This window comes from Salminus brasiliensis, chromosome 9 (genome assembly GCF_030463535.1).
Source record: "Salminus brasiliensis chromosome 9, fSalBra1.hap2, whole genome shotgun sequence".
NCBI classification, from domain to species: Eukaryota; Metazoa; Chordata; class Actinopteri; order Characiformes; family Bryconidae; genus Salminus; species Salminus brasiliensis.
This window is the reverse complement of record NC_132886.1, coordinates 11,297,422-11,322,511: the sequence shown is the minus strand read 5'-3', so window position 1 is coordinate 11,322,511 and position 25,090 is coordinate 11,297,422. Positions and strand designations below refer to the sequence as shown.

Sequence of the window (25,090 nt, the reverse complement as noted above, 5' to 3'; positions counted from 1 at the left end):
GCAGGAACAATGGACAAGCCTAGGAATCTGAGCCACTTTGACCAGTGCCAAATTGTGATGGCTAGCAAACAGGGCCAGAACATCTTCAAAACATCAGGTAGATGTTGTGGGGTTTTTTTGGTATGCAGTGGTCAGTACCTATTAAAAGTGGTCCAACAAAGTACAACCAGTGAATTAGCAACAGGGTCATTGGCACCTAAGGCTCATTGCTGTGAGCCATTGAGGCCCCACTTCACAACTTATAGGACTTAAAGGATCTGCTGCTAATGTTAGTCTGATCAGGTCTGTTAAGGGGGCACAAGTGGGACCTACTCAATATAAGACATGCTATTAGACATGTTATAGCTGATCGTTGTAATGATCACTATCACGACAACTAGACAGGCATAGACAGCTTATGAGAGTACTTCTCCAGTTTCCCTTTAACTGGTTAGGACATAGGCTTGTCGAGTTTACACCAGTGGCCTCTGACTTCACCCCTTTACCCACAGATCCTGCTTATGTCCATGAAGGACATGAACATTGCTAAACTGACCTCCACCGACCTCCCACTGTTTAACGGGATCATCCAGGACCTGTTCCCTGCTGTGGAGACGCCCACCATCGACTATGGCAAGGTAGGACACATTCCTCCCACCAACCACTGAGGTTGCTTACATTACCTCTCACCATCTCATCTCCCAGCATAAAGGGGGGCAGCTCACACCCCAGCATGCATAGAGCCAGCTTCCTAGTAGTGTGCACAAGCGCTCATGAGAGAGTAGAAGAAGCGAAGGAATTGCTGTCTGTGTGAGTTTGTGTGTGTGTTGTGCAGTGTTGTGATGTTTACCAAGCAGCAACCAAAGGCTCACAAAAGCTGAATCAAGCGAAGTCTTGTGCATCCAGGTTTCCCAGAGCATCAAGACGAAGCACACTCCTAACAGTTCCACTTTGCTAATTACGCAGCAAAAGACTCAAACGTGAGTCACTGACTCACTCTGTCTGTTCTGCACTAGCTTCAAAAACGCTTCATCAAATGCTTCAGCTCTCGTTCTGCAAAGCAGCGTAGTGTGTGTGTGTGCGCGCTGCGGCAGGATTTTGTGAGTCAGATATGCAGCATAATGCAGACGCTTTGCTTGGCACCCGTCTCATCACCTACGCGTCTGGAGTCTGGACAGCCAGCAGCTGCCGCCTGTATCAGCTGCACTCAGCCGAGATGGAGGAACAGCACACATACACTCACACTTCATCACACGTACACACAGTTGCATGCACACAAACACACACAGGTAACTCGCACATATGGGCATACCTCACACTCTGTCACACCTGTTCATGAACTATATATATATATATATATATATATATATATATATATACACACTCACATATGTGTGTGTGTGTGTGTGTGTATGTATGTATATACATATACACTCCATCTCTTGATTCCAGTGTCTTTCCCCTACACTGCCTGCCTCATTTCACTTGGTGAGTATTTCCTCAGCACTTTCATATCAAGCAAACAGCTCCACCCTCAGCTCTTAATGCTAATGTGTTCCAGCTAAGATGCTTCAGATCTGTTCTTTTCTGCTGCCTCTCTACCAAGTTAATGAGGCAAGAGAGATATAAGAACGAGGGATTGAATTAAAAGAGAGAGTTTAGTGAGAGCGCTTTAGTGCCTCACTAGTGATTTGGCTCTGAAGTGTGTATGTGTGTGTGTCCTACTCAGGGGAGTGCTGGGAGTGTTTATGGTTATTAAGTTGGAGACGTTCTTCTTGCCAGTTCATTTGTACTTGGTGATCAACTGGGGATTCAAACCCAACAACATTCCAGTGCACCAAAGGTGCTGTTCCACAACCCTCTTAAGAATGATTGAGATTGTTCCAAAACATGTTTGTTGCTCTTATCAACTTGTTTGCTGTCGTTTGTTTTTTGTATTGCAGAAGTTATTTCCATTATTATTATTATTATTATTATTATTATTATTGTTATTAATAAATTCCGCTCCCCCCCCTCCATTTAGTCACTGGAAGCTTCCAAAACCGCATAATACCACACTGAATGTCATCTTAGTATGTCATCTTAGTATGCTCATCAGTGTAGTAGACATAGTACAGTAGTTTGTGATTTGAGACACAGCCATTGCATTGCGTTTCAGTTACTAGATTATGGAGCCATACTGTAAACATTTCAGTGTCCGTGAGGTCGTATGGGATGGAGCACCATCATTCCACAGCTCAGTGCAGGAGAGCTTCATACCTCTCTAGCCCAAGCCTGGCATTAGGCACGGTGTTAGTTTAGGGTTCATGTTTCAGATCCTCTGCTCCAGAGAATCCTATTCTATTGCCAGTTATTTTCTATAGGGGCTAGTCAAGCTATGTGTGTGCATTTGCACATATGTGTCAGCAGTGGGTGCAATTTAATACACTGTTAAAAGTATAAGATCTTTGAGGAAATTCTGGCGGTTCTTTAATAAACTGTGGAGGAGTCTCTTATATTGCCATGAGGCAAATTCAAGAAACGTTTTTTAGAAGAAAAGGATCCTTTCAAGGTTTGGTAAAGCACTTAAAGTTCCTCATAATGCTGAATGCATTGATTAAAAGTAGTGTCCACAGTTTAATCTTCCACCTCATTGTCTCCCTCTTTCTCTGTAGCTTAAAGAGACCATAGAAGAAGAGCTTCATCAAAACGGTCTGCAGGTCACTCCGTTCACCGTGACTAAAGTCATCCAGCTGTACGAGACCAAGAACTCCCGCCACTCCTCCATGATCGTAGGCAAGACAGGCAGCGCCAAGACCGTTACCTGGAGGATCTTACAAAACACCCTGTCCACCATGCACCGCAAGGGCGAGCCTGGCTTCAGCCTCATCCACGTGAGTCCTCCTCCTCCTCCTCGTCTCTGTACCCAGACTGTACCTTTAAGCTTCACTGACCGTTTCACAATGCAGGTTCTCTGGCGCCTATACCTGACCCGTAGTGTCACAACAGCTCAGGCCTTTTCGGAGCTTCTACCCACGCAATTCACCCTGTATTAACTTCTTTACTGCTATACACAGTAAAGCTGTGCAGACAAGGTGCTGAGAAGAAATCTAACAGTGCAAGTCACATCTAACAATGACTTTAGCAAAGCAGACAAAATACAACCCACACAAGCGTACCAGAACACAGGAAAACATGGATGATCTGCCCTCATTCATTAAAATAACAGAGCATGTGGGTGTACAGTCTATAATTTCTTTTTTAGCCTTTAGATTTCTTAACCGAATCTTGAGTTACGGTATCAATTAATCCACACATAAATGAGCGTGACTGACATGGATAGCAATTGCACTGGCGCTGACCAGACAGCTCACACCTTTAAGCACTCTACACACCCATTATTCCATTAGCATTGTTCACGATTACGCTAGTATAACACTGGCATTGCAATCTCATTATCTCAAACATGTGCAGATTTAATGGCAAGGAAGAAGCCTCTGATCTGACATGAAGCTGTTTCTGAAGCAGTTGTTGTCTCTGAGGCTACGCGAAGGCATTCATTAGTATGAAAATGAGGCACCGTTACGGAGCGTGCTAACACAACACCGTTTCACATCCCTGACACTGAAACAACCCAGTCATACAAAGGCACTTTCCTCAGGGATCAAGGTGCTCTTCCGATTACTTAACATGGAACAAAAAGCACTCCACAGACTTACAGCGAAGACGTGGGTGTTTCAAGAAGACACAGAGGTTCATACACTAGCTAACTATAATTGGTAGCACTCTCTACCCATTCTCGTTACAATATGTTGCATGTTTGGGGGGGGCAGCACTGCGTGACTCAACGCGGCTAATTTGACGCTAACCCACTTGGCTGGGGCTCCAGGTTTCTGAAGCATCGTCTTTCTCCAGCGTCTTTGATTTTTTCCATCTTTTTCCCTTCATCCTCCGTCACCTTCTTCCCACTGGGCAAAAAACAGTTAGAGCTTTGTTCATTCGGTGCCACTTTTCCAACTACTGTGACGTGATTAATTTAGCAGGCACCTCAAGCATCGTTTCAAATTGTGAAGTGAACCATATATCTAGCTAATATCAGAGTTGAAATAAGGTTGAGCTCTCGTGTGGCTCAGTCTGCTGGTGGTAAGGTGCATGCAGTGTTTCTCCTCTTGCCCTCTTTTTAATGATGTTCTTAGAGTTTGACGTCTGTGTGTACATGTTTTTTGTACTTTTATGGGAGAAGAAGGTTGATTCTGTAGGTAAATCAGAGAACAATAGGGCTAATGTACAATATCAGGACCAACCACAGATTTTGTTCACAGAAGTTCACAAATGCTCTACAGCCGAGGTAGAAAAAGCAATTGAGGGAAGGGGCTACATTACACACAATCCAGTGTGTGTGTGCATAAATATATATATACGCTAAAATGTTCTGTATATATTTGTATTTATATTGATCAGCCAAAATAGCACCACTGGCAGGTCATTTGAAAAATATTGATTATATTCATCTACAGTGAAGGCAGCAACTGAATACATAGATCTTGAAGGTGATGTGTTGAAATCAGGAAAGATGGGCAAGCATAAGTATCTGAACCACTTTTGACAAAGGCCAAACTATGATGGCTAGACGACTGGGTTAGAGCATCTTAAAAACATAAGGCAGGTCTTGTGGGGCATTTTCAGTATGCAGTGGTCAGTATCTACCAAAAGTGCTCCAAGACAGGACAACCTGTCAAACGGCGACAGAGTCATGAGCAACCAAAACTCAACGATGTGATCCATTGAGGCCCCACCTCACAACTTACAGGACACAGGGCTACACAGGGGCCTACTCAATGTATAATGTTATGGCTGATAATTGTGTAGTATAAGTGTATATTTATAGAATTATATAGTATTACATTTTGGTGAAAGTGTACAAAGTGTACAACAGCACACTGAGTAACTTTACAACTTTCTCTGACATGTAAAAGGCAACTGGGCTACTGACTGCCTAAAACTAGCCTTTACCTCCATATTCAGCCTCTGTCAAAGTGTTCTAGATAACTCTGAAGTACATCAGGTCCTTTCTTAGAGAGGTTTACAGTTACCGTTTGTCAGTTCTACACAATAATAACAAGTGTGTGAGTATTAGTTTCTACACATGCTAATCACAGTCAAATAATTTACCGTATTAGGGAGCTACAGCAGTTCTCAAACTCATGCTGTTTTCTGTGATTGGGAGAAATCTCATGGAAATTGAGCTTTTGACTGGTTCTGCCTCTGAACTTGATTAATGTGTAGATTAAGATATTGCCACATATAGGCCTCAGCTGCCCTCAGACTATCCACTCTGAGTATGTATTCTTCTTCTTTACCTCCATTAAAAGCAGAGAACGGTCATCAAGGATAAAGGGACCTGATGTGAATCATAAGCACTCAGAAGAGTAGAAATAAAAAGCAAAAAAGCAACTGAACTCGCAGCGTCACTGTTGAGAACATGAATTCTAAATTAATTTGACAGTCCGGATTAGAATCTTCATCTGGCTGGATAGGCCCACAGGTCATGTTTCTGACTCCTGCTTTATAATAAATTAAAGCAGGCATTTTCTGCAAAAATAACTACATTTGAATATCATATTTACATATTTACTCAATTTACCTTATTGACAAAAATCACTACTTAAATAATGTGTCACAAACTTTGTACAGAGCAATTTGTTGCATTATTAAATTATCAGTAATTGGTCATTCAATATAAAGAAGGGGGTTGTCTACAGAGGGTGTGAACTTGTGAACTTCATCTATAAAGGGCATATGTGTGACTTTACATCCTGGCATTGTACAAAAGCACACCTATACACTATATGTCTAGATGTTTGTGGACATCCTGTCAAATGAAAACATTCAGCTACTTTAAGTGGCTCTTATTGCTGACAGATGTGCAAATACACACACACACACACACACACACACACACACATACACACACACACAGCTTGTCAAGTCCCTGTAGAGAAGTATTGCCAGTCTGGTGCAGATAAACATGAACCATTCCTAATGCCAGGCTCGGTCTAGAGGGGCATGAAGCCCCCCCCGGCATTGAACTGTGGAGCAGTGGAACTGTGTTCCAGCTGTGTTCCCTGGAAAGATTGTGCTTCGTCCAGTACTTTTGGGATGAGGTGGTTGAGGTGATTATCAAGCATCCTGACCTCACTAGTGTTTTTGTCGCAGAATGCAATCAAATCCTCACAGCGATGCTCCAAAATCTAATACAAGGCCTTCTTTCCAGGACGGTAGAGGCAGTTACTCTATTAAAAGCAAGATGGACAATTTTTGAATATACTTGATTACGGAAGAAACAATGAATGAGCAGGTGTCCCAATATTTTTGTCCATATTTTGTATGTGTGTGTGAGAGGTCCAGGTAAGGTGAGAACATTGTCCATTCCTCAGGTTGTTCCGCCATTAAATCTCATCCATCCGTCTCTCTGTCCCTCTCTCTGTTCTCTCGGTCTGCACTTTCTATGAATTCTCTTCAACCTCATGTCGTTGTTTGTGTCTGAGGCTTTGTGGGTGTGGCTCCCTGTGGGACTCGCGTCTAAATCTCTGTAGGTAAGGTCTCTGTGTGTTCTCTCTGTGGGACCAGTGTAATTCAGTGCGGTTTGGGGGTCCATCTTGTTCACCGCTCCCTCTGTGGCTCAAACTGCCTTGTCTTTTTACATCCTCTCTCTCACTATCTCTCTCTCTCTCTCTCTCTCTCTCTCTCTCTCTCTCTGTCTCCCTCTTCCTCTCTCTCTCAGTGCCTGTCTTCTCTCCTTCTTTCATATCTGACTCAACACCTCTCTCTTTGCATAATCTATTTCTGGTATCTGTCTCTCTCCCACCATGCAAACATCACCTCCCCCTGTTTCCTCATTATCTCTCCTCTGCAACTCCACATGCTCTGACTCACACACACACACACACACGCACTCACACACCCTTCTTTCAGTGTCTCCAGCACATCACTCTGACTTGTAAAACTCTCCCTCCAGCAGCCACTCCCTCTCTGACATATGAACTCAATTTCTCTTTCCGGCCCTCATTTCGCACCCACTTCCCTCTCCATGACACCACTCTGCTTTTGACTTACTGACCTTTGACCTGTGACCCCTCAGGAGTGTCCTCTGAACCCCAAAGCAGTGAGTCTTGGAGAGCTGTACGGAGAATACGACCTCTCTACCAACGAGTGGACCGACGGTGTGCTGTCTTCCCTGATGAGAGCAGCCTGTGCAGGTATTGGCCGCCACAGCACTAACCGTGTTTAAATCTAGTCTGATTTAAAGTACTGTTAGAACAGGATTACTTTTACATGGGGAGGGTGGGTGATGTAGTTTTACCATAGGACATTCGCAACATTGCATGGGTTAAGATCTCTCAGTGTAAATGACAGAAGTGGGAGTGGCTTCTTAAATTAGAGCATTGGTTCCCGACCCTGGTCCACTGCTCTTCACATTTCAGTGTTTACCCTGCTCCCAAAACATCTAATAAAACTAAGTAACACGTCTTTCTTGGGGTTCAAGATATTGAAGGTGTTAGAGCAAAACCACTACAATATGCAGGTCAGGGAGGACCTCCGGGGCTGGGAGCCACTGCTTTAGAGGGCTTGCAGTACTCCATTGTAAACTTGTTGTGTAACATTTCTCATGTTAGATCTCACTCGCTGGTGTGAGAACCTTACCAGCTTGCTCTATCCTCCACATCTTCCTGATAAGACTTATCCCTCCGTAGACTCTTACTAAAACCGTACTACTAACATTACTACTAATCACATATTCTTCACATATTCATATTAACATGGAAATTCTAGATCTAATCTCCACTCCCCCTGATGAGACTTGTAGTAGCATGTAGGATCAGACTAACGTCTGTTTTAATTGTTCGTTTGTCATTGCTGTAAATTCATTATTTATTTCTTCATCTCATGCTTTTGTTACTGTTATTAGTTTTGCTGTTTGGTGTCGACCAGACCCCTTTTGAGTCTGGGTTCCTCTCAATGTTCCTCTCGTTCAGAGGGAGTTTTTCCTTGCCACTGTCGCCGTTGGCTTGTAATGAATGCACTCAGCTGCTTTAGGCTGCGCCCACTGCTGACAAAGATGTGCAAATGTACACACTGCTTGAGCAGCATTGAGCTGTGGAGCAATGGAACTGTGTTCTGTGGAATCAGAGAACTCCATCCAGTACTTTTGGGAGAAGTCGGGGATGAGGCGGGGTGGTGATCATCTAACATCACTGAATGCAGTCAAATTCTCACAGCAATGCTTCAAAATCTAGAAGAAAGCCTTTCCCGGACAGTTACTATTAACTTTTTTACCTCTTGATTTTGGAAGGAACAATAAATAAGCAGGTGTCCATAACCATATTCTTCAGTATTGAGGTATTCTGCTAAAATAGTCTGATACATTCAATGACAGTCAATTACTAGATTTGAATACTGTACATTGTACATCACTTGCTACTTTCCAAATTTGCCATAGACTTCAGTCATCTGCTTGATTTGTTTCAAACACAGCACTACTAAATGCCTTCATTAGCTCCTCCATGATGAAGAAAAAAAGAACAAAATTCCTTTCCCACTGGACATGATGAAATATTACATCTACATTACATCAAGATTACATCTACAGGTTGTTTATAGAAGGTCATATGCACTGGAGTCTTCTGAGACATAAGATCACGGTGTCCTTCTAAACGACCGAAGGATTCGGAAGGGACTAAAATCACAGAGATACTCCCTCGCCACCTGGGATTAGGAAGACTTATCCCATCAGAATATGGCTTAATACTAATATTCGGACTAAGATTGGGTCATGACAAAAGCTCAGCTCAGCTCAGCTCAGCTCGATTGTCGTGACCTGACTGAAGTCTTAGGTTAAGTCCTGAGCTCAGCGCAATTAAAACATGTGGTCCAGGCCATGGGAGTGAAGTTTGCACATAAACATTTAGGCCTCGACACATGGAGCTTTTGCAAGATTTTTGAGTTTTTGCAGAGCTCTCTGGAGTACCACACATGTGCTGACAGCTGTATGACACCAAAACAAGTATGAGTGACAAAGGGCAGAAAGACTCACACTTTCAGAAAGACACAGAGACGTCCTTCAAGCTAGACATTTTGTTAGAAACTGACATCATGAGATATTTAGATGGAATGCTGGTATTTTTAAGTGGCAGGAAACTCATACGCCGGTTAACGTCATAAAGGAGTCATTTGTTGTTGCAGTTGTCATACAATGCTGGCTTTCATGTAAACAGGACTTCTCAAACTAGAAACTTCACGCAGTTACATAAACATAAATATAGCACCTAGTTTTGCGTCAGGTCAAGTCTATTTATGTAGGGCTTTTAACAGCCACCATTGTTACTAAACAGTTTTACAGAGATGCCGGTCCGAGCTTCTAACAAGCAAGCCAGAGGCGACGGTGGCAGGGAAAAACTAAAACACCTTCATTAATACGCTCCTTCTCATACCCTTTAAACCCACTTCAACATGCGTACATATAGACCAGGTAACAACACAAAAACATTTTAACGAAATAATAGAAAGCATTACAGGAGCAAGGAGGATGAATTAACCAGATTTAATAAGACAGAGAATAGATAATGTTGAATCGCCATTAGATTAGTTCAACTGAAAGGTAATTAAAAAAGAAATAAAAAAAGCAATCTAAGACAATAAAGGCTAATGAAACTCTAATAAAGCTAATGAAGCAAAAATATACTGTAAGTACTGTGATGTTTTTATAAAATTCAAATGAGAGTCTGAGGAACATCTAGAGTTTCATAGCAGCCCCTGCAAAACCCAGCTAGCAGAGAACATTATACAAGCGTACAGCAATGTTTATAAAAGGCTCCAGGAAGGTTAGTCTGTAACAGTCTGTTACAGAAATAATGTGATGTAAAAATGGTTTATATCACAACGTTATTAGAACACTCCTCACACAACTTTCCCAATTAGACAAATTAAATAAAACATTGATAAAACTGATACATAAGCACACTGAAATCACACTGATCAATAATATTCATTATACTACAGTTAGTTCCGACCCCACAATGTGATCGGTTGAGAGAGGTTCTAAGAGTGGTAATATTGCATTATAATGGCACTCTGACCGAAGCTCTTCAAATATTACTCTGCCACATACATGCATAACCCAGCAACAATGGCAGTTCTTACAAAACCCAGGTCCGGTGGACTAAGCTTTGCACAGAGTCCAAGAGCATCTTTTAAGGTGGAATGGATAATAGGAATACAGAGCAGCACATGACTAAAGGGCATAGTCTGACAGTGATATTTTAGCAGTAGGGTGGCTGACTGAATGGGACTATTTTACCTCACCCAATGTTCATAAACAGACGGATTGTTATTGGAGCATCTGTTTAAACATGGAATAGAATATTTTCTGAATTTACACTGATAATAAAAAAGTTTAAAATGTAAAATAAAAATGTTCAATTGTGAGAATAAACAAATAAACGTATAAAAAAACTCAATATAAATACTCTTACACATTGACAGTGAGACTCTAATCTAGCTCTGTACTGATGCTGTCTTGTCACTCTTGCCAGGAAAAGTAAAAGGCTTTTTAAAAAGGCCTCATAGCTCCAGCACAAAACTAAAGAAGCAACTTCAGACCCAGGTTTTTACTAAAATTGACTCTTTGAGGTAAGGAGGCAAATGTGTAAATTGACTAGCACTTAGAAGAATCCATCAGCTTTGTTCTCACTATGGTTCCTACACTGTTGCTCAGCTGACGACCAAAATAAAGGGATTTGAAGTTATGTACAGCATTTCCAATAGCTCTTGTAAGCAGATCTGGGGAAAAAATGCCTGTTTCTAAGGAGCACTTTACGATCTTCAGCACACTGATAATGAGGCTGTCAGCAATAACTTTGAAGAAAGATGCAGGGGGTGGTTCCAGGGCACAGGTGGAAGATTTTAATAGTGTGACTGTTTTAAGAAGCTTCATTTCATTTGTTTTGCTAAATTTGTACTTAGAGGCAGATCCCTTCAGGAGATAATTTGTCCACAGGGAGGGGGTTTAAAAGGTGATCGATATTCAGGAGTAATAAACTGGGGCTGTTTGCCTTGTAATTTATTCTCCTAGAAAAGTGCGTTCGCCTCTCAGTGCATACTAACTGGCTGAGTATCTGTGTATCAGAAGATACAGGGCCTGAGTTTGCTACTACAGTTTGGCAGAGGTAATGCTGACTATGCAGCTGAATTATTATATACATTTATTTATTATATATTTATTTCCCCCATTTTTCTGGTAAAAGACAGAAAGCAGCGATGGGATAACAGGATGTTTAATTGGAGCAGACAACTGACAGAAGGGAACGATAGGTAGCGGTAATTGACAGAGAGAGATATGCTGTGCACTTTTAAAAAACAGGTTCCTAAAAAAGGTTCTTGTGAGTTTTAATGTTCAGTTATAGGACAAACATCGAATCTGCGTAGAACCTCTATGTTGTCAGAAGGTTCTTTAAACTTCAAAAATGTTCTTCTTGCTTTCACACCACAGAAGAAAGAGTTCTTCTAAGACATAACACTGATAAAATTCTAATAAAACCTAAACTTATTTAAGGGTTCTTTAGTAAAGGGAATGTTTATAGACATTATATGTCCAAATACTTGTGAACACCTCTTCTAATGCTTGCATTCGACATATCTTGCACCCATTGCTGACACAGATGAACAAATGGACACACGGCTTGTAGAAAAAAAACTGCCAGTGAATAGTATAGGACTCTCTGGAGCAAATAAACTTGAACCCACTGGCACCATGCCTAATGCCAAGTCTGGGCTAGAAGGGTATAAATGCTTTTTGGATGAGCTGGGGAGTTGAGGATGAGGTGGGGTGGTGATAATCCAAAGTCTTCCCTGGACAGTAGAGGCAGTTACTCCAACATTTTTTTTAAACATTTTCATTATTATTACAGTTAGTGTTGCAATTCTCAAAGTTTCCTTTTGGTGTGGTCTGCAGTTAGCTAGCTGAAGATAATATAGCAAAGTTAGCTTTTAGCCTGGCACCCATCTAGCGCTTGTTTACTTCCCCTGGCTTCCTTGGACGTTGGAAGAGGAGATGGTCAAAGCCTTTCAGCTAGTATAACTGACCTTTTTGGCTTCCTCGCTTGCCCAGTCTGATTTACACCTCTGTGAACACTGGCACAGGAAAAGCCACGATCACTAGGTCTGATTCGCGTAGCAGCCTGCACTCCTATGACTAGCAGAGTCTACTTCGCCAGCTTTGACTAGGGCTTGCAGGGTAATTATTAGTGGGCTAGGTGTTTGGGGGCGTAAATATAACGAGTCAAGACTGTTACATAAGAGTTAAGGGGTTTTGGAATTGGCCTGTTTGACAGCCCTGTCAAATTTTCTTTTCAGTGAGGACACAACAGTGTTTGAGGTTCACGGTTTTCCATGTATCAAACTCTCATTATTCTACGATCTACGATTGCTCATTTTCATAGAACCCTTTTTACTGAGAGTGCCTCGCTCCTTTTCTTGGCACCTGTCTTATTTTTAGGAGTGTATATGGTTGAATTTTGGTCAACCTTCTCCAGCAAAGTTCCCTAAGTCCTAACAGCTCTTCAGAACTTTAGATCCCTTCGTCTGACATCCTAACTCCTTTTCACCCTTCTACTTCCAGCAGAACAAGGATTATGGGAAATGGAGTTCCATTACCCTAACATTTTTTGTCAGTGTTTTCTCTTTGATCACCTACCAGCTTATGGAATCAGGAGAGCAGGAGGGGGCAACCGTGTGTGTGTGTGTGTGTGTATTTGTGTGTGGCATGTGCCTGTGTGTCATCAGCTCTTGCGATATGTTGCGCTGTGGGTGACACATGCGCGTGGGCTGAGCGGTACTTACTGACACACTGCTGGTGTGCATTCTGTTCTCCTTAAAGCTCAACCTCACAGCAAAATCACACACTCACACACTCTCTCTCACACACACACAGACACAAAAGAACAGCGGGTCACAGCCTGGCAAAGTGCCGCTCTCTCTTTGCCGTCGCAGGGCCCGGAATGCGTCCCTTGACACTTTTCTTTTTCAGTTCAACTCGACACGACTCCGTCAGAGCCACTAATTGTGTTCTCCTCTGTGTGATTCTTTAGAGCCGCTCCCAGACCACCGCTATCATCATGTCCCTTTTTCTACTCCTTTCTCTTTTTCTACAGTTTGCTTTTAATGCCGGACAGGGTCAACGTGTTGATTGGATGAAATGTCACTTTTGGCACTTTATTTTTTATTTATTTATTTTTCTTGTGCGCTCTGTTTTTGCCAGCACACTGCTCACTCTCTTTCACTCTCCAGAATCATCTTCTGTCCTGCTGTGAGCAGAATTGTAGGCCAAAATCTCTCTCTCTCTCTCTCTTCCACTCTCTTCCACTCTCTCTCTTCCTCTCACTCTGTTGCAGATTGGAGAAACTGCAGTACTCAGGGGTAGATAGTGTGTGTGTGTGTGTGTGTGTGTGCGCTGTATAACTCAGCTCCTGTGAGGCTGTCAGTGCCAAAGAGATGGCCTTTTTCCTGCTGCCTGTGTTTCTCCCTCTGCTGCAGTAAGCCAGCTACTGTATGAGCCACCTTACTCACCCCTCTCCATCTCTCTCTTTCTTTCCTGCCTCCTCTCTCTCTCTCTCTCTCTTTCTCTCTCTCACCCTGCTATTTTACTCTCTCTCTCTCTCTCTCTCTCTCTCTCTCTGTTTCTCTCTCTCACCCTGCTATTTTACTCTCTCTCTCTCTCTCTCTCTCTCTCTGTTTCTCTGTGAGCCCGCTCAGCCTGCATTCCACTGTGTGCTCCCCCCTGTGATTTAATTTCCTTCTCTTTCTATTCTGTTCCCTCTCCCTGTTTACCCAAACATGTCCTTTCACTCACTATCTCTCTCTCTCTCTCCCTCTCTCTCACTCTCCCTCTCTCTCACTCTCCCTCTCTCTCTCTCCAGCTCTCCATCTTTTACTCTCTATCTCTGACTCGCTCTCTCTGCAGCTCTCCATCTCTTTCTCTCTATCTCTGACTCGCTCTCTCTCCAGCTCTTCATCTCTTTCTCTCTATCTCTGACTCTCTCTGCAGCTCTCCATCTCTTTCTCTCTATCTCTGACTCGCTCTCTCTCCAGCTCTTCATCTCTTTCTCTCTATCTCTGACTCGCTCTCCCTCCAGCTCTTCATCTCTTTCTCTCTATCTCTGACTCGCTCTCTCTCCAGCTCTCCATCTCTTTCTCTCTATCTCTGACTCGCTCTCCCTCCAGCTCTTCATCTCTTTCTCTCTATCTCTGACTCGCTCTCCCTCCAGCTCTTCATCTCTTTCTCTCTATCTCTGACTCGCTCTCCCTCCAGCTCTCCATCTCTTTCTCTCTATCTCTGACTCGCTCTCCCTCCAGCTCTCCATCTCTTTCTCTCTATCTCTGACTCACTCTCCCTCCAGCTCTTTCTCTCTATCTCTGACTCACTCTCCCTCCAGCTCTCCATCTCTTTCTCTCTATCTCTGACTCTCTCTCTCTCCAGCTCTCCATCTCTTTCTCTCTATTTCGGACTCTCTCTCTCTCCAGCTCTCCATCTCTTTCTCTCTATCTCTGACTCTCTCTCTCTCCAGCTCTCCATCTCTTTCTCTCTATCTCTGACTCTCTCTCCAGCTCTCCATCTCTTTCTCTCTATCTCTGACTCGCTCTCTCTCCAGCTCTCCATCTCTTTCTCTCTATCTCTGACTCTCTCTCTCTTCAGCTCTTCATCTCTTTCTCTCTATCTCTGACTCGCTCTCTCTCCATCTCTCCATCTCTTTCTCTCTATCTCTGACTCACTCTCCCACCAGCTCTCCATCTCTTTCTCTCTATCTCTGACTCGCTCTCTCTGCAGCTCTCCATCTCTTTCTCTCTATCTCTGACTCTCTCTCTCTCCAGCTCTCCATCTCTTTCTCTCTGTCTCTGACTCTCTCTCCAGCTCTCCATCTCTTTCTCTCTATCTCTGACTCGCTCTCTCTCCATCTCTCCATCTCTTTCTCTCTATCTCTGACTCACTCTCCCACCAGCTCTCCATCTCTTTCTCTCTATCTCTGACTCACTCTCCCTCCAGCTCTCCATCTCTTTCTCTCTATCTCTGACTCACTCTCTCTCCAGCTCTCCATCTCTTTCTCTCTATCTCTGACTCGCTCTCTCTCCAGCTCTCCATCTTTCTCTCTATCTCTGACTCGCTCTCTCTCCAGCTCTCCATCTCTTTCTCTCTATCTCTGACTCGCTCTCTCTCCAGCTCTTCATCTCTTTCTCTCTATCTCTGACTCGCTCTCTCTCCAGCTCTCCATCTCTTTCTCTCTATCTCTGACTCACTCTCCCACCAGCTCTCCATCTCTTTCTCTCTATCTCTGACTCGCTCTCTCTGCAGCTCTCCATCTCTTTCTCTCTATCTCTGACTCGCTCTCCCTCCAGCTCTCCATCTCTTTCTCTCTATCTCTGACTCGCTCTCCCTCCAGCTCTCCATCTCTTTCTCTCTATCTCTGACTCGCTCTCCCTCCAGCTCTCCATCTCTTTCTCTCTATCTCTGACTCGCTCTCTCTCCAGCTCTCCATCTCTTTCTCTCTATCTCTGACTCACTCTTTCTCCAGCTCTCCATCTCTTTCTCTCTATCTCTGACTCACTCTTTCTCCAGCTCTCCATCTCTTTCTCTCTATCTCTGACTCACTCTTTCTCCAGCTCTCCATCTCTTTCTCTCTATCTCTGACTTGCTCTCTCCTCAGCTCTCCATCTCTTTCTCTCTTTTTCTTACTCTGTCTCTCTCTCTTCCTCTCTCTTCCTTCTCTCCCTCACTGGTGCAGGAGTTTGTGGTCTGTCCCAAGGCCGTGTCTGTGGAAGGAGTCTGTGGCCACTTTGACCTGAGCTACGGCGAGTGGGTCGATGGCATTCTTTCTGGCACTGTGCACCATGCCATCAGAGGTTACCACATGTGCAGCAGTGACAGATTGTTTTGACCACCCACCAATCACTTGGTGTGGCCAGGGCCAGTCCCAGGCCTGCGTTTACCTGTCTGAGCGCGTCTCATTTGCTTTGCTCTTTTGCTTTTTTTTTTTTGCAAATGATGTTTTGCTGTTTTTTTTCCAGGAACAGTTACACTGAGTGACTTTTTATTTTTATTTTCAGGGCTTTTGTTCGTGTCTTGTTACTGTGTGGGTTTTGGTGTGATGGAATTTTGTGTTTGAATGGTGTAATCAGGGATTGCAGGGGCTCCATATGTTCGGTATCTGTTGCTATTCATCTCTGTTTGTTTATTTCCCCTCCTCGCTGCTTGGAGAGGGAAGCTCACCCAGCGGAGAAATGACAGTTGCTTTTGCTGTGTGTGACAGGTTTGATGTTATGTGCTTACCCAGTCAGTCAGCCCGTGTATGTGTGTGTGAGAGAGCGAGAACGTAGATGTGTGTGTGTGTGTGTGTGTGTGTGTGTGTGTGTGTGTGTGAGCCAGAGAAAGAGAGACAGTGTACGTGTGCGTAAGACAGATGGCCTGTGCTGTGTTGTGGTTATTGTTGTGGGCTTAGTAAATGAGACACACATGGTCAGATGAAGGAAGAGGGGGGGGGGAAGATAAATGATCACTTAGAGCATTTGCTAGAAAAGCCTGCAAGTCTGTATATACTGAGAAAGAAATAGAAAGAGACAGGCAAATAGATAGAGAGTCAAAGATAGAAAAGCAGGTTTGCAAATCTGTTTGTCTGCGCTTGTGAAAGAGAAAGGCAGAAGAAGAGAGGCAGTAAATAAGTGAGGATGCGCACTGTAAGTTTGTCTGTGTGTGTGTGTGTGTGTGTGTGTGTGTGTGTGTGTGTGTGTATGTTTGTTTTATTGCCTAACTGCCTCCTCCGTCTCTCTCCTGTTGCTGAGCTCAGATGAGAAGCCGGACGAGAAATGGATTGTGTTTGATGGACCAGTGGATACTTTGTGGATTGAAAGCATGAACTCAGTGATGGACGACAATAAAGTTCTTACGCTTATCAACGGAGAGAGAATCGCCATGCCTGAACAGGTACAGCCTCTTGACCAATGGAGCTTACATCTATACTAAACCCTGACCCTCTGAAACATTACACTATGACCCATTAAAAAAAACACTGGGTCCATGCACATTACTGCGACATGCTTCATTTATGCATTATTATGAGTTACCACAATTTTTAGTTTCATACACAGCTGAGTAGGGAAAGTCCCAGGTTTCTGCTGGTGATATATTATACACTCACTGAGCACTTTATTAGGACCACTGTGCTAATACTGTGCTCTCAAAATAGCATCAATTCCTTATAGCATGGATTCCACAAAATATTGAAAACATTGCTTTGGATTCTGGTCCATGTTTACATTATTGAATCATACAATACTCTCATTCTACTACATCCCAAAGATGCTCTATTGGATTCAGATCTGAAGACTGGGAAGTTCACTGAAGAGCTCCGAACTCATCGTCATGTTCATGAAGCCAGTTAGATATTACTTATGCTTTGTGACATGGTGCTAATATTATCATGCTCGAAGTAGCCGTTAGAACAGGAGTGCGAAACGGGGCCGGAGTTCAGCACACCTACTAAACCTGGCCCATTTACAGGTGAGTTAAATCAGGTGAGCTTGAGCAGGACCAGAATTGCCCACACCTGCTTTAGAAGACAAGGGTAAATAGAAAAGAAAGCATTCCCACGCCATTACACCACCTCCAACAGCCTGGACTGTTGACACAAAGCAGGTTGAGTTCATGGACTACAATCCATGTGCCTCAGCAGGAATCCATATTCATCAGAACAGGCTACGTTTTTGTAGTCTGCTTCCAGTGTTGGTGAGCCTGTGCTGAGCCGCAGCAGCCTCAGCTTTCTGTCCTTGGCTGACAGAAGTGGAACCAGACATGGCCTTGTGCAGCTGTAGCCCGTCTGCCTCAAGGTTGGACGTGTTGTGCATTCTAAGGGGCTTTTCTGCTCACTATAATTGTATATAACTATAATTGAGTGGTGAGTTACTGTAGCCTTTCTGTCAGCTGGAACCGGTCTGGCCATTCTCTATTGACCTCTTTCATCAACAAGGTGTTTCTTTCCTCACGACTGGTGCTGGCCACTGGATATTTATTTATTCTTTATTATATCCTTCAGAGTAAACTCTAGAGACTGCTGTGCTGAAAACCCCAGGAGATCAGCAGTTCTAGAAATGCTCAAACCAGACTGTCTGTCACCAGCAATCATGGCACACTCAAAAACACTAAGATCACTCTGAGGTTATTGATGGTTGATTTGAACATTACCTGAAGCTGCTGTGATTGTATGCATCACATTGCTGATTTCTTTCTATACAAGTTGCAAATATTTATTTTTCCTATGTGTGTAGGTGTCCTTGTTGTTTGAGGTGGAAGATCTTGCTGTGGCGTCTCCAGCGACAGTATCCCGCTGTGGGATGGTGTATAATGACTACTCAGACCTGGGCTGGAAGCCCTACGTTCAGTCCTGGATCGACAAGCGGCAGAAGGTTCCCCACACTACACAGGCCATTAAATGACTGATGCTACCATTAGTTCCTCCATTAGTTTGTCCTCTGTATGGATGAGTGATGGCGAAATGAGCACTCATCTTCTCCTTCAACCTTTTCCTGTTTCTCTCGCTTTCTCTCCCACTTTTTCTCTCACTGTCTATTTATAGACGGAGGTAGATCATCTGAAGCGCCTGTTTGACAGATACATAGAGAAAACAATAAGCTTTAAGAAGACTCACTGTAAGGAGCTGGTACCCATCACTGAGCTGAACGGAGTCATTTCTCTCTGCAGACTCTACGATTCATTGGCCAGTCCTGAGAACGGGGTCAGAACTTTGCACTTACACTACCCGCCCCCACCAGCTTAGCCAAAAAGATTGTTTTATTGACGGACTTATTCAAAAATCATGAAGAACCCTGTTTAGCTTCTTATACTCACTAGACTCACTAGTTCCATTAGAGCCATTCTGGTTATTGCATTACTGTAAGATGCTATGGATTCTTCATCTTTTGCTTCAGGTGAACCCAGCAGACAGTGAGAACTATGGCCGGATGGTAGAACTTTGGTTCATCTTCAGCTTGATCTGGTCTGTATGTGCATCTGTGGATGAGGATGGACGCAAGAAGATTGACAACTTCTTGCGAGAAATTGACGGCACATTTCCTAACAAGGTGTTTTAGACACTCTCACACAATATATACCCCTACACATGACACACACATTCATCCACATGCCCACAAGTATAATGAGACACATTCATTCCTTTCCGTCTCAGAAGTCAGGATATTAATGAGGATATGTGTCTACTGGTAATATTCTGGCTTTGCAACTGTGTTTTACAGGGATGCACATGATCATACTTAGCATGAAATTCCCATTAATGGGGTGTGAAATCCTTGGGTGATGGAACAACCATTCCTTGCACTTGCTAGTACCTTCCTTATCACACAATACAATCAGCACAAGGAGGATAAGGGCTATCACGTGTTCCCTCAGAGTCAACTGAACCCTGTCACATACACACATACATGTCCAAATGTTTGTGGACTTCTAACCAATGCATTCAGCTACTTTAAGTTGCCCCCATTTCTGACACAGATGTGTGAAAGCACACACACACAACTTCTCTAGTCCGTGATGAGACATGCTGCCAATAGAATAGGACTCTCTGGAGCAAATAAACATGAACCTATTGACACCATGCCTAATGCCAGGCATAGGCTAAAGAGGTATAAAGCCTCTAGCACTGAACTATAGAGTAGTGGAACTGTTCTTTCAGGAATAATGGTTCTCCATCCAATACTTTTGGGAATACCCTAGGAGTTTGGGATGAAGTGGGGTAGTGATCATGCAACATCTGGACCTCGTGCAACATCCTAACACTCTTGCTTCTGAATGCAATTAGATCCTCACAGCAGTGCTCCCAAATCTAGTAAAAAGCCATCTTCCCTGGACAGTAGAGACAGTTCCTCCAACAAAAGCAGGAAAAACACTTTTTTATACCAAGTTCAGAGAAATTCTTGAAATAATCATATATACTGTCTTCATATATTTTGTCTCATCAGGACACAATCTATGAATATTACGTGGACACTAAGAACAAAACCTGGGCATCCTTTGAGGACAAGCTGCCCAAAGGCTGGCGTTATGCCTCCAAGTGAGTAGTGTCTGTGTGTATATGCGGTGCCAACCGCCCGCACAGTCCCTTAGAGGCCTTCTGCCTGGGTCCTGGCCAGCCTTCTGCTCTATTCATATACTCTATTTCATCATTTCTTATTCTTTATCACTCACTCTATCTTTATCTCTCTCCCTTTATGTCTCTTGCTCCCCCATTTTTCACGTCTTTCTGTCTTTTCCCCTTCATCGCCCTCTGTCCTTTTGGCTCTTCACTCTCTGGCCAACTCTTTGTCCGCTGTCCATTTTTTTAAAGAACTGGATCTTTTTTTATCTCTCCACTTATTCTTGCTGTCTTATTATATCTTTCAATTTTCAGTCTTTCAATCTAGACTTTTTCACCTCCATTGCCCTGCTCTCCCTCAGTCCACTTTCTTTCTCAGAGACCCATTTTCTCATAGCACCATCTCTCCCTCCTTTCCTCTCTTTCTTTCTACCTTATTCATTCCTTTTTTTCTTGACTTTCCTGCCTCTCATATTCCACACCTCTCAGTTGTCCCACTTGTCCTCTAATTCTCCCTCTCCTCCGTCTACTCCTATAAATTATGTTTGGGCTCACTTCTACCCATTGCCCTATCCCACCCACACTAAGTGGTCTAGTCTCCCTTTTTCTAGTGCCTTCTGAATACGCTGTCTGTTCAAAAGTTCAAAAGAAATCAGTATTGTGATATGAGCTCTGTGATATGATTTACCTCATGGTTCCTTTATGGGCAAGGAACCAAGGGGAAGCAAACCTCAAAATGGGAACCCATCCTTTTCTGATTTCAAAAAATGGTGAAGTAAGAGCTGTGGCAAATGTGACATCAAGCCATAAATTATGAATATGTGAGTGAAAAGTAAAAGTCATTTGCACAGCTTTGCAGCAAGGCAAGGGTGAGTCAGTGTAAGGATCCAGAGCAGGACAGCATAGCAGCAGGCAGCAGGGTAGTGGATATCCAGGTCTGGCAGTTTCAGGTACAGAGCAGTCGAAACAGGGCAAGAAAAAGCAAGATAACAGAAAGGAAGAAAAAAAATAAGGAGTATGGCAAACTTGGGGGGGTTGTGCAATGGGACAAAGCCAATCCAGAGGGTAGGCACCCACACCCCATCACGTATGGACTCGCATTAACAGCAAGCAGACAGCAGGGAGTAGTTTCAGCGTTGGCTGTGAAATGTTATATTTGATTATGAAACTAATCCAATGAACCGATAATGTAACCCCACACACATTGCCAGGAGTGGATAACTTCCACACCAAGCGGAAGCGAACCCCAGACCACTAATTTCTGGTCCATAGATTGGCTTTTTGGGCTTGAAAACAGCTTTTACACTTGTCCAAACACTGTAGTCGTGCGATCAGACCTGGATCTAGCAAAAAGCTTTAGTGTGAAAACTCCCAAAGGGTGTGTTTATAATTGTACTTCGGTTTCCTTGATACAGACCAAAGAAAATGATACATTGTTTTTTATTCTTGTTTGCTTTGAGTTCATACTGACATATTTGCAATCGTACCAAGACGGGTGTGTCTGAGGATCCGATGTGATCCACACAATGGCTACTGGAAAAAATCCAACCTCTGTATCCTTAAACCTGGCCTATTAAAGCACATTGTCTTGATATCAGTAGTATCAGCGTCATACAGAAAAAGTTAAAGCACAGACATGTGGGCAGGTCTGCACAGAGACTCACCTGTGATGAAGCGTGCCGATGCAGGCGGCGTGACGTTGGTGGAGCGAGTGGAGAGGGTTGATACTAGATTTTGCGGGCAGGAATGACCCCGTGCTCGTGCACAACTTTACGTTTTTTTCATTTAGGCATTTTGGATCGTATTGTGTTCGTACTTCAGACAAACCGCACCAGATATAGACATGCTCAGACGGTCTTCTTTGTTCAAAAGGCAGCTTTCACACTTACTCTAACAAACCACACTAACAGAGCAATCACACCAGGGTTCGTTTTAATGGAATCAACCCTGACAAGTATGAACACACATTGAAACACTTTGGAATCATCCGTCCGACCAGGCTTTAGTGTTTTTGTTTGTTTTGTTTGTGTCAGATAAGCATTGATAGTCCTCTTGGTAAGCAATGGTTCCTGTCTTGTTGCTTCCCCACTAAAGCCGTATTCGGACAGGATTAGTTTTACATGGGGAGTTTTGGTGGAGATGTTTTACTACAGGACGTCTGTCAAATCTATAATAGATTTGCTCGGAATAAGGAATCTCGGCATAAATGACTGAGTTGAGAGTGGCAACTTCATTTGCACACTGCCTTCACCTCCAAGAAACATGGTGATAACCCATCTTATATCTCACTTTAATTTTCTTTCATTTGAAAATTAGCAGCTCCATGTTCATAACACATGTATAGGCTTATAGGCTACGCTACACAAAGCTGCCAGAAGCACCAGGCCTTTGAGGACTCCTTTTGCAAGTCTTCTGGATTTGATTGGATTTGCCACAGACTTGAGCGACCTAAGGTATCTGTGCCATGCACAAAACTAAATGCCTCCTTGAGCGCCTTTATACTGGAGAAGAGCTGCAAACTGATTATTTACCCATATGCCAATTCACACAGGATTCATATAATCTGAGGTTATTTTTACAGCTCATGTTACAGTAGGTAAGTCTGTAAAATGAACTGACATGGCACATTCGGAAGGGGCTAAAATCTCTGAGAAACTCTGGTAATAATGACATATTACCCCACCTACCCTTATGTGAGACTCCCTTGGATGTTCTTCTGGGATCTATTGTGAACTCCAGGATGGATTGTCTCTGTGCTCTTGGGAAAAATTTGCAGGTCAGCCACTCCTGCAAACTTTCACCACTGTTTATTTGTAGATAATAGCTCTCGCTGTGGTTCAGTGAAGTCCCTGATGTCTATCTTATGCAACTTCTTTTGACTGTGGAATAGTATGCATCTACAAACTTTGAGATGACTACTTCAGTCTGCTGTGTAGGTTGAATGTAAAGGGGGATTAGATTCAGTGGGTTTGACAGCTGTTAATCTGCAACCATTAACTGTGATAAATGTGCAATACTAGAGTAGACACTTGTGATATTATAATAGTGAACAGTAATCAGTGGAGCTTCAGTAAAAACAACCTGACAAAAGCTGACAATTCATCATTCTTCAAGCCCATCATACCTTCATTCAGCCATCTCTCTCTGCTGTTTCTCTGCAGTGCCCCATTCTACAAGATCATGGTTCCTACTGTGGACACAGTGAGGTATCATTTCCTAGTGAATTCACTGGTCTGTGGTCAGTACCCAGTGTTGCTGACGGGTCCTGTGGGCACAGGGAAGACTTCAGTGGCTCAGAGCGTCCTGCAGGGCCTGGATCCAGCCAAATGGACCATGCTCACCATCAACATGTCCTCTCAGGTACCAGCTGGCAGTAGATATGTTCCAGTGCACTTCTGTTCTCGATAGGCCATAAGATTGTCTGCTCACTCATACGTCCTTTTGTCATTTATCGACTAAATAACCGAGGACACAGAGGTCAGCTATAAATCAGTGATATGGTGATGGTTTGAGCTTGCACTCATTGTAGGGTTTCATGTTTCTAATGTTTACTGTTCAAAGGTTTGGAATGATTTTGATTAGATGAAGCAGATTTAAAAAATAACTTTGTAAATGTTGTAAAAGGGTCATTTCAGTGTGTTCTTTGTCATGTAATGATAAAAAAATACATTTTTGTATTATTGATCTAAATATCTCTCAGTAGCTGGGTTCTAATAGTTATTTACATTACTACCACCTGCCTACTATTGAGTGGGTCCCTTTGTGTCTATACAAAAGATGTGACCATTTGAGACATGGACTCCACAAGATCTCTGAAGGGGTCCTGTTATATCTGGCACCAAATCGTTAGCAGCAGATCTTGTAAGTTGTGAGTTGGGGCTTCCAAGGTTTGCAAAAGTAAGCCTTAGGTGCCCATAACCACTGCATTCCAGAAAACCCTTCACAAGACCCCCACAGGATTGCTGCTGCTTTTAACACATTACCTTAAAAAACAGGCTGTTTACCTTCTGCCTAAAATATCCACCCCTGGACAGATACCTCTGTGGATGAAGAAGATCAGTGTTTTTCACTTCACATTGTCAGTAGTACTAATGTTATGGCTGATCGGTGTGTAGCATTGTGTAAGTTGTAATATTGTATGAAAAAATAGAAAATGCTTCATATTCTAAAAAAATACCAAATATACCAAACTCTGTGTTCCATGTATTAGGATTCTTCCTGCCTCCAATCACACATCAAACACACTCAGTCTGATGCGCTCAGATACTCAGTCATTTTGACTCTGAGATGGACCTGTAGTTCTGACTAGTAGCATATGTAAAATTGGGCTGCTTCACACTCAAACCCCTATTACTGTCCTCCACTCCAGAAGGTGCAATTAGCTGAGTCAGCTGCTGTTTTCAGCCTGAGATGCAATGAGCAGCACTTACTGCGGGCTGCATCCCCCATCACTCCCTATCATCACTACCATCTTCATCAGGCTGAGCTATTATCATCATTCATCATCGTTATAAACCCTACCCTTATGCTCTGTTTCTCTCCTCATCTCTTGGTCCTCTTTCACTTCTTCCCCAGCTCTTTCATTCAAATTTCCGTCCTTGTTTTGTTTTCACATTCTCCTGTTTTTCTCTTTTGCATGACTTTCTTAGACCACCTCGAACAATGTGCAGGCCATTATAGAGTCTCGAGTGGAGAAGCGAACAAAAGGTGTGTATGTGCCGATCGGGGGGAAGAGGATGCTGGCTTTCCTGGATGACCTGAACATGCCCGCGGTTGACGACTTTGGCTCTCAGCCTCCTCTGGAGCTGCTTCGGCTCTGGATTGATTACGGCTTCTGGTACGACCGGCAGAAGCAGACCCTAAAGTGTGTCAAGGTAAGAGAGTGCAGACAGTCTGTGCCACAGTCTGTGCATTAAGGTACACTATATGTCCAAATGTTTGTG

At 43.3% G+C, this 25,090-nt stretch overlaps 1 protein-coding gene across 1 annotated transcript in view; it reads left to right on the top strand.

Annotated features, from left to right (window-relative positions):
- The window catches only part of dnah2 (dynein, axonemal, heavy chain 2), a 179,854-nt gene that overhangs the window by 107,001 nt on the left and 47,763 nt on the right, over positions 1–25,090 (top strand). The window contains exons 40-49 of the mRNA XM_072687948.1: positions 492–617; positions 2,634–2,852; positions 7,100–7,217; positions 16,851–16,987; positions 18,328–18,465; positions 18,636–18,794; positions 18,988–19,140; positions 20,035–20,126; positions 23,309–23,507; positions 24,797–25,021. Coding sequence (XP_072544049.1) covers positions 492–617; positions 2,634–2,852; positions 7,100–7,217; positions 16,851–16,987; positions 18,328–18,465; positions 18,636–18,794; positions 18,988–19,140; positions 20,035–20,126; positions 23,309–23,507; positions 24,797–25,021 — 1,566 coding nt within the window. The remainder of the gene's footprint in view (positions 1–491; positions 618–2,633; positions 2,853–7,099; positions 7,218–16,850; positions 16,988–18,327; positions 18,466–18,635; positions 18,795–18,987; positions 19,141–20,034; positions 20,127–23,308; positions 23,508–24,796; positions 25,022–25,090) is intronic.